The sequence below is a fragment of the Podarcis muralis genome, chromosome 6 (genome assembly GCF_964188315.1).
Source record: "Podarcis muralis chromosome 6, rPodMur119.hap1.1, whole genome shotgun sequence".
In the NCBI taxonomy this organism is placed as follows: Eukaryota; Metazoa; Chordata; class Lepidosauria; order Squamata; family Lacertidae; genus Podarcis; species Podarcis muralis.
The window spans coordinates 63,225,085-63,235,577 of record NC_135660.1 but is presented as its reverse complement, the minus strand read 5'-3'; the positions used below and the strand labels follow the sequence as shown (position 1 = coordinate 63,235,577).

The 10,493-nt window shown below is 43.0% G+C and overlaps 1 protein-coding gene across 1 annotated transcript; it reads left to right on the top strand.

Annotated features, from left to right (window-relative positions):
* Positions 1 to 2,210: 2,210 nt before the first annotated feature.
* RBP4 (retinol binding protein 4) lies at positions 2,211 to 8,975 on the top strand. Its single transcript, XM_028729768.2, has 6 exons — positions 2,211 to 2,367; positions 2,640 to 2,778; positions 4,574 to 4,710; positions 4,843 to 4,949; positions 7,565 to 7,777; positions 8,807 to 8,975. The coding sequence occupies exons 2-6, from the start codon at positions 2,647 to 2,649 to the stop codon at positions 8,833 to 8,835; spliced, it is 618 nt and encodes a 205-aa protein (XP_028585601.1). The 5' UTR covers positions 2,211 to 2,367; positions 2,640 to 2,646; the 3' UTR covers positions 8,836 to 8,975.
* The last annotated feature ends 1,518 nt before the right edge of the window (positions 8,976 to 10,493 follow it).

Here is a 10,493-nt window from a genome sequence, read left to right as displayed (position 1 = left end):
TTAGCTAATGGGGCCTCCGCGCCTCCGGAGCACAATTTCTGTTCCCATCCTGAAGCAAAGTTCTTAACCTGAAGCACTATTTCTGGGTTAGCGGAGTCTGTAACCTGAAGCGTATGTAACCTGAAGCGTATGTAACCTGAGGTACCACTGTATGTGTTAGATATGAGGACTCATCTAGTTTGGGCCTGATTGGTTCTGTCATCCTGTCCTACTCCAGATTACATAGCTGGAAAATGTTTAACAGGATTCCTCTAATGCTTCTTGAGATGTTGAAACTACAGAACAAATATTGACCTGCGACGCAACACCATGTGCTCAAAGAGGAGGAAAATAAACATTTTATATAACAATAAAAGAAGCTCAACAACAAGGGGGGAGGGACATGAATTCTAAGGATTCTGATACCTACATTGCAGGGAATTGGACTAGATGACCCTCGTGGTCCCTTCCAAATTTACAATTCTATGTTTCTATGAAATGTGATTCACACAGAAAAGAACCGCAACATTGTACCCCATGGCCATAATCACTGTGTATATTTGTACCACACTTTATTATGTTTTTCATGTGCCTGGAAGTCAAAAGCAAAGCCAACTTGTTAATCTCTATATTAGTGGTTCTACACATTAAAGCATGACAACATTGCTTTCTTCACACATCTAACAAATCAAAATAAAACCCTCCTCTTCTACGGTGCCCTCACCCTGTATGAGATGTTGCCGTCATTTTACCACATCAGGACTCTCCTATCACATTGCCACCTCATTCTTCTTCATGGGAATTCTGACCACAGTACTGGCTTTGAATGCGAAAGACTCCATTGAAAAACATTTTCAGGGTTCCAGTTACAGATAGGTAGCTGTGTTGGTCTGCCATAGTCAAAACAAAACAAAAATTCCTTCCAGTAGCACCTTAAAGACCAACTAAGTTAGTTCTTGGTATGAGCTTTCGTGTGCATGCACACTTCTTCAGATACACTGAAACAGAAGTTGCCAGATCCTTCTATATAGTGAGAAGGTGGGGAGGGGTATTACTCAGAAGGGTGGTGGGAATGGGTGATTGGTAGATAGCTGTGATGAGCCTGTTGACGACTCTTAACGACTGCAATAGGTCTTACAGGAAAAAGTAATACCCCTCCCCACCTTCTCACTATATAGAAGGATCTGGCAACTTCTGTTTCAGTGTATCTGAAGAAGTGTGCATGCACACGAAAGCTCATACCAAGAACTAACTTAGTTGGTCTTTAAGGTGCTACTGGAAGGAATTTTTTTTTTATTTTCAGGGTTGTCACACATTAATACTCCACAGTTCATCTCAACCTCAGTGAAGGAGGGGAAACATTCATATCATTACGGACAAAGATTATAGAGATGTTCACAAAAAGGACCTCATCAACATGTTAGTGGCAGCAAGGCTGTACCTCCTAGCCATGCCCCTTGAATGTTGAAGAGCCTGCTAGCCTGCAAAAATATACAGATATCCCCTTGTAGCAACTTTTTTGCCTGAATAGGAACCTACCTAAGTGGAGGAGCCTCCCTTTGTTCCAGACTCAGAGAAAAACTTTACAAAAGATTGTCAATATCACCCTTGGCTAATGGGGAGACCAATGTGGACTAGCAAACTAGTGGGCTCTAATGGTGAAGCTAATGAATTACAAACCATGAAACCCTGTTGTACTAAACCATTGTTTAAGGTGATGCTCTCCAACATTACGGATGAAAATAGGGGCATTCTAAATGCTTTAGAATGAAATGTCCCTGCTTTCATGAGGTATAGCGGCAAGTAATTTTCTTAACAATATGGGTGCTATGTATTGTATAATGGAAAGAAGAACACACTTCTTTCCTTTCGTATAGTCTTCCTTGTTAGCATTTCTTGTCTTGTTGGCATCTCCTCCTCCAGGAGCCTCAAGTTGATCTTGCTGTGTCCCTCCTGCCTCCTTGGCCCCCCCCCTTCTCTTCTTCTAGGTTCTGTTTCCGCAAACTAGAGAAGCATTGTCTGGTCTGAAACCCAGGACGGATCATGCGTTTGCAACATCCCCTGCGCAGCCAGGGACCGGGATCAAAGATCACTGCAGCTCCATCGGCCTCCCGTTGCAGAGTTAAGCAAGAGTGTTGTGAAAACAGCTTGACCAGCAGCGGGAATCGATCAAGCTCTCGTGTGGCTCACCACCTCCCCCTAACAATATTGATCTTTTGCCTGCAGGGTTTACTAAAGAACTGCTCCCTGCTCCTCCTCCCTGCCCAGAGCTATAAAACATGCATCCAGCCTTGCCTCTCGTACATTGTAGGTTTGGCTCTTTGGATCTGCGCTGCTCCTTGACAGACAGACATATCCTCTTCAGTAGCTTTTCAACCCCACTGTCTGGTGATTATGGCTCTGTTATTACTGAAAGAAGGAAGGCCCCGTCCTTCCCTGCACACAGAGGACTTTTAAAAAAAGGGTGGGGGCTTCTTAGGATCTTGGAGGTGGTATTTATGAAGCTGTCTCCAGCTTCCCTCAAAGCATCTGCCATCCATTCTACTGATGTAGAATAGAATGTCCCTATTTCCTGAGGAATGTTGGGGCTCTGTGTGTGTTGGGCGCTTTCCTTTCTTCTCTGTGATGAATTGCGTGTTCTGTTTGTTGCTGGTGCGTAGGAGCAAGATGGTTCACCTGAGAGGAGTCCTTGCCTGGTTGGTGCTTGTGGCCCTGGCGCTGTTGGACACCAGATGCCAAGCACAGCGCGACTGTCGAGTGAGCAGCTTCAAAGTCCAGGAAAACTTCGACAAGTACCGAGTAGGTCTTTTCAGCCTGTTTTTCTTCTTTTATGCTCCTTGACATGTAAGATACTGCCTGTGTTGGCTTGTAAATTATCTGCACTTGAGTTCCAGTCCCTTAAATATAATCAAAACAGAGTTGCTTCACTTAGAATTATCATTTTAATTATTTTGTAATGATGACAGAGAAAGGAATGCCAGCTCTTCAGCAAGGGAGCAAGTTGCGTATATAGACAACATACATTTAAAGCATATTTCTAACACATTCTACGCCCTGCCCCTGAGAATCCAGGGCAGTGTTTTACCTCACAGAGCAACAGTTCATAGCACCCTTAACAAACTATAGTTCCCAGGATTCTTTGGGGCATATGCTTTCAATGTATGGGGTGTACAAAGCCAAGGACAGGATGAAATGCACCAGAGTAGGATTCTTGTATAAGCAAAGACTTGGGATTATGCTTAGATTCTTTAGTATTGGATTCCTCTCCCCCCCCCCACCCCCCCAAAAAAAGGTACCGTAATTGAGCAGATCAGTGTAGTGGATTTTCTAAAAACAGCAAAGTTCATTCTATAAAGCTAGGTGACTATATTTGTTATCTCATATATTAGAGAAAACAGAAATACTATTTTGATTCCTGTTTCCCACATTTCCTGATGGGCTGCCTGACTTGCATTTATTTTTAAACCACAGTTGCACTATAAAGCTGGATGTTGCTGGTGTTAATTTTTAGTCTGAAATATAACTAAGCCTAAGCACATATAACAACCAGAGATACTGTTTGCCTGTTTACTTTTAGTGAATTTCAAAAAGGATAGTTTTGTGAATCTCTTGCAGAAGTCTCTTTGCTGATTTGACTGTAGCATGTTTTAATTTCTAGCACCCAATAACCTGATTTTAGCTAATTTCAATGGTGGTAGTAAGAGTAGTAGTAGTAGTAGTAGCAGCAGCAGCAGTAATGCTTTAAAATACATTATAAAATAGGGGTGGGGAATCTCAGGTATGGGGCCCAAATGACCCTCAGGAAGAAAGGCTTTTCCTATGGGAAAGTACAGAATTCAGCTCTTGGAGGGCTCTAAATGTGTGGGTCAAGTTGTGCTATGGATTTCTACATAGAGATTGCATCATAGTAAATAAAAGAATTGGTTTTGGATATTTATTTTACGCATGACGATACAAATCACTTCTACTCCCTTAGAATTTTCCTTAAGTTTTTTATCAAAACTGTGGGCTTTCCTCAGAATTCCTTGAATGTTTCTTCCATCAAGTTGAAGCTGAGAAAAATTTGCTGAGAATTCAGACAATTTTTCTAGCTAGCCTTACTGAAATTCTTCAGGTGTTTCAGCTGAAATGTCTCAAGCTGCTCCCCTTTGCTGCTAATTTTATTTTGGCAAAAATTTTGGGCGGCAACCTTCATCTGGGAGAAGTCAGCAGCTGTGGTCAGAACCGCACAAGCCATTTTGGCTTCCTAAGGTGGACAAAATGGTGGCCCACCATTTTATGTACAGAAGCTGTGGGCTGGCAGTTGCGTTTTGCTTCCTTTAAACCTGATGGCAGCCGGATAGTTTTGTGAGTGCATGGGAGGCTATGTGGTGCACCCAGTTCCAATCTCCATCAGAGGAGAATGTCTAGGGGACTCGGGAGGAATGGTTAATAGTGCTGCCAGAATATCTGTGGCTTAGGCAATTTCCTCCCTCTGTCTAATGATATGGCCAGTCCTGAAGCCAGTTCGAGATGCCTCTCCTTTCCTTGTATTGCATCCCTTAAGCTCATCCTCTAAGCACCTCTGACAAGATCTTTTCTGCTCCTACTGCAGTATGCTGGTTTCTGGTATGCCGTGGCCAAGAAAGACCCCGAGGGACTGTTCCTTCAGGACAATATTGTAGCCCAGTTCTTTGTCGATGAGGCTGGGCATATGACTGCTAAAGCCCAGGGCAGAGTTGTGCTCTTCAAGTAAGTCTGTTTCTTTTTCCACTGCTTCCCCACTGGCTCCATATCCCTTTCTCCGTTTTGTAAGCCCAAGCACACCCCTAAGCTCAGATTCCCAAGGCTTTTAACTCTATATCCATCGCTCCCTCTTTTCAGTCAGTTGGAGATATGCCCTGTCATGACGGGTATCTTCACGGAAACTGAGGATCCTGCCAAGTTCAGGATGAAATATTTTGGGATGGCAAGCTATCTCCAGAAGGGAAGTGAGTATCAGTTCTTTTTAGCATGCTGTATATTATTTGCGTTGCTTGTTTTCTGCTGATTGGTGTAACAAGTCCAAAGCTGACTAGTAAGGCTACCATTTGCAGAATTGTGTCAATCTACAGTATATATGATGCTGAAGGGGAAAAATTGGAAAGGAACCAGAACACACAATGTTTGATGTTGTGGGACAGTGGATGCATAGAGTGGCCATGTCTCCTACTTTACAGATGACAGTCCTCTGTGTTGAAGGGCTATCAGAGGATGCTGCTCTGTTTGAAGGCGTATCCAATGGGAGGACTACTAAGCCCAAGTCTAGCCTAAAGATAAGGAACTATAAAAAGTGACAGCAGGAGCCTTCAACTGTTGCCCATCAACAGTTAGAAACACGGGGTGAGCAGCCACACAAGTTACCTGGCTTCTTCCCCACTACAGTGAGATATATTGCATTCCTGTTTAAATTATAGTAATTATGCCTAAAATTCCAAGTTACCATATGCAAAATTGGCGTCCTTTTTTGTAGTTATGCAAATCCTCTCTTTTTTTGGCAGTGCATAACTTGCTACCCTAAGCATGCACCAGTAACAAAAAGTACATATAACTAAACATTATTTCCTGATAGTACATGCAGATGTAGAGCCATCTGAAGACATATTGCAGATTTTTCTGGTCTGTTGAGAAGGGATGAAATCGACCTGTTCTTGACAGCAGTGGTAATTGTGGCCTGGCACAGCCATGGGAGAGCCAGTCGGTGGGGGTGGGAAGGATTCTTGCCTGCGCAGCCAGCTGATATCACCATTGGTCTCAGCCAGTTGTGGGGGGCCGACAGGATTCCCCCCTTCTTTACTTCAACCTTCAACAAGTATTCGACCTTTGCCCTGCCACGAAATCAAAGCATGCAGCTTCCTGAGGACTCAGAGTCCAAAAGGCCATTGTCCTTATCTATGTCCTTATGTGAAATACCAACTCTCAGCATTCCCTTTATTGAATGTTTTCAAATGTTGGCTCTGCAAGATGACCCTGTGAGGGCTTCTCCAGTTGACCTGTTTATTAAGCATTCGCCATGACTTGCTTGCACAATGGCTATTGACTGGATATAAATTATTCTGATTTGCGAGAGATTTATACAGCAGTGAGCATTCGTCCTGTTTGCTTGTGTGGGGTTTATAGGTCTTCTCATTAAATCATTCCACACTTTTTGATGCATTTTCCTGTCACTTTCCAAACTGCAAAAAGCCACTTTCAATTTTTAAAGTGGATTGGCTGTGCTAGGGCAGCAGAACGCTTTGATCCGCTTTAATTACACAAACATAATTTTCCCAGCGTGCACTTGAAACCTTTCCACAAAATTCTGATAGTCTGGAGGCACCTTGACAGAAGAATCTGCTAAAATGCAGCTACCTTTTCTGACATTTTGACAGCTTTGAAGATCAAGTAAAATACATTTGTTTTCAAACCCAGATTTATCCCCATTCATTTTCCCTTTCACTTTTCCAGTCTGTTTATTATTCTATCCTGTCCTTCTTCCCAAATTTGCTGAACCCAAGGTTCAACCCCCTGCAATGCAGGAATCTCAGCAAGATCCTACACAACAGATGGCCATCCAGCCTCTGCTTAAGAACCTCCATGGAAGGAGAGTCCACCACCTCTTGTGGGAGTCTGTTCCACTGACAAGCAGCAATACATACTTAACATATGTGCTTTATATTTGCATGTGCATTTTACATTTCTACCTTCCTTCTTGATTTTTCCTGAAAAGATTAATCTTCATATTGGAAAATGGTCACACATGTACTATACATTTAAAACACTCTTGTTCTACTTCAACAGTCATGGCTTTCCCTCAAAGAATGGCACATGTATTTTGTTGAGGAGCTCTCAACAAAGATTAGCACCCTTAACAAACTACAGTTCCCAGGATTTTTGAGAGGAAGCTATGACTCTTAATGTAGTAAAAGGTAAAGGGACCCCTGACCATTAGGTCCAGTCGTGGCCGAATCTGGGGTTGCGGCACTCATCTCGCTTTATTGGCCGATGGAACTGGCGTACAGCTTCCGGGTCATGTGGCCAGCATGACTAAGCCGCTTCTGGCGAACCAGAGCAGTGCATGGAAACACTGTTTACCTTCCTGCCGGAGCGGTACCTATTTATCTACTTGCACTTTGACGTGCTTTTGAACTGCTAGGTTGGCAGGAGCAGGGACTGAGCAACGGGGGCTCACCCCATCGCGGGGATTCGAACCGCCGACCTTCTGATCGGCAAGCCCTAGGCTCTGTGTTTTAACCCACAGCGCCACCCACGTCTCTTAACGTAGTCCAAGAGTGCTTTAAATGTAGGGAGCAGATGTGACTACATGTATTAGACTTGTTTCATATATTTTTATTTAGGCATGCACTTTAGATGTTTAAGTGCTATTTTGAAAACATAAGGCATATTTTTATTTATTTGTGTATTGTTCATATTTATTGTCTAAACGGCAATCAGACATCTTTTCTGCCACACATGGAATTCTGCATTCCATGTAAAACAAATCCTGGTTTAATGCAAAATGTTTGAAGTGCACAGTGGTGGCACAATGGTACTGAGTTTTCTTAATTGTTTTTATGGCTTCTTCCAGATGACGATCACTGGGTAGTGGCCACAGATTATGACACCTATGCTCTACACTACTCTTGCCGTCAGCTGAATGAGGATGGCACTTGCGCCGACAGCTACTCCTTTGTGTTTTCCCGTGACGCCAATGGACTACGTCCAGAAGCACAAAGAATCGTCAGGCAAAAGCAGACAGAGCTCTGCTTAGACAGACAATACAGGGTTATTGTTCATAACGGTAAGAAACATTTCAGTAGAATTTTACCAAAGGGCGGGTGGCCAAAAGTACTGTTGGTAATTCCTGTGCTGCTATGAAACTGTTTGCATGCCCAGGCACAGAAAGCCTGAGGTCACCGGGGAGCTGGAGGGGTGTGAGAAGCAGAAATGAAGACATGACAACTTTGGGGGATCAAAATGGCCACTACCTTTATTGTCGGTGTAGGCATTGGGTACCCATCTTGAACCAACCCACCTGTTTGCTGGTTGATTATTCCATCGGGGTCCTCCGATTTGTTTTTGAGGGAGCTAGACACTTCAATGTTCAGAGGGCTGCACATGTGATCCCAGGAGGTCATGTTGGGCCCCCACAATTGTCTGGAGAAGCTGGTGCCTCTGCCTGGTGATAAGGATCACACACACACACACCCATGACATGGATTTATTCTAGGCAATCCCTCCAGGATGCTATTTTGGAAGTACTATGGCCTGTCACATCAATTTCCAGTTTGTACAAAAGCCTGTACACCAGAAAACAGGCTATTTATTCATTATTACATTTACATTCCAACCCTTCATCAGCAACAGTTCCCATCACCCCTGACCTTTGGCTATGCTTGCTGTGGCTGATGGCAGTTTTAGTTTAGCATCATTTGGCGGGCAAAAGGTTCTCTGCACTTGATCTAGAACTTGCATTCTCTGACCCACGAGCCAATCTTGACACATCAGGGGGTCCAATTTGTCCTGTGAGCTCCTTTCCCCCCAAACCATGCCATGGCATGACATGGGTTGACGGGGGGGGGGGGACAAGGTTTAATCTTCCATTGGCTGTAGAATACTGTCAAATTGAGACTTGCTAATTCTGATTTGAGACCAAGGGATAAGGGTCATAGGTAATATACTTTATTGTGGCAAGAGTTGAAGTGATACACATGCCAGTCTAATTTCACAAATTATCTCTAGTTGCATATTATTATGTTAACACCTTGCCTCTATTTTGTTATGTGGGCTTAGACATTTTAACAGCTTTTCTTTTTCTTTTCCGTTTTAGGATACTGCTCTGAGGAAAACACTCAGTAGTTGCACAGTTTGAAAAACTAATTGTTTTGTAGGAAAGTCCTTCAAGCAGATTCTTTTCGATTTTGAGTATATTTATCTGAACTGTACCATTTACCCTGCCAGTATGTGGAATTTAATAAACCTGAGATTAGTGAATTACATTTTATTTGTGTTGCAAACACATGTTCATGAATTTAACACCTGTAATTAGCATGTTGCGCCAGCTAAACATTCTTTTATGCAAGTGCTTACAATTATAAATCCATATTGTAGTAACTAATTTCATATCATTTTGATGATGATGATGATTTTTGGTCACCACAGGCTCCCCCCCCCCCCAAGTTGGCAACCCTAGTACAGTATTTCAATTTTTTAAAAAATACAAAGTATCTATTTTGTTTACTTTCTTAACAAGAATACGTTATTCGTTATTTAAAACTTTTATTCCCAGAAACAATGGCTTGACATTTTGCACCCGATCCACCAATGCTGTTGTGTTGATACATTCCGATCCATCGCCATTCCAGAGACAGCATGCCTGGGGAGTTCATGTAATACTCCCATGCCAATGGCTGAAGGACAATGTTCTGTGCTGATACAGCACCAAACTAGCACTGACCAAGGTTGCAAGATGTGACATCCATGATTGCTGCAACTGCCAATTGGCTTGGAGCCCTTGTGATAGCACCAGGTCAGGAGCTATGAGTCCATTTCTTCCATGACTAGGTTGGTGACCATAGCGACCAAAGGGCCAGGATGCAAAGGCCTCATTAAATATGGTGGAACTTTCAAATAAACTGTGTTGGGGTCATCACAGATTATCGCAGTCCTGCTTTCAGTAGGACCACACCAGTTTAACGAGTCTGAATTTGCCCCAAAGGAAGGTGTAGTTAAGCTGAGAAACACCTCTACTCTGAAAGAGGTTTATGTCACACAAACTGACATCCTCACTACGGATTCCACACTGAGGTTGGCGCCATTTAAAATTAAATACTTTACTATTTCAGTAATTGCATTGACATCCCTCTTTTCCTCCAAAGAGTTCAAGGCAGCATACAAGATGAATCCCTCCCGAATTTTATCCTCACAACAGCCCTATGAGGAAGGTTAAGTTGAAAGAATGACCACTCAATATCAGCCAGTGAGTTTCATAGCTGAGTGGGGGATTTGAACTTTGTCTCCTTTGTTCTAGTCCAACACTCTAGCCTTGACCTCCCCAACCTGGTGCCCTTCTGATGTTCTGGACTACATATCCCATCAACCCCAGCATGCACAGCCAATGAATGAAACCACAGACAAGCTTTTTTAACCGCAACTTTATTAAAACTCCATAGGTTTGCCAGAAGCTGTGTAAAATAACTTTTGGCGCAGGTATCCACCTCCAGCCATCAACTCTCCCTCCTGCCTCATGAGCTCATAGAATTGTAGAGTTGGAAGGGACTCCGGGGATCATCTAGTCCAACCCCCTACAATGCAGAAATAGGCACTTGTCCTCTACAGGGATCGAACCTCTGACCTTGGCATTATTAGCACCATGTTCCAACCAACTGAGCTAGAGAAGGGTTGGGGAGGATAAACTCACATTACCATGAAAAATATTTTTATTTTATTTTACTGTATTTCTTACTGGACTAACGATCAAGTTGTTTGTTTTTTCAAAGAGCATGCTGTAATGCTCA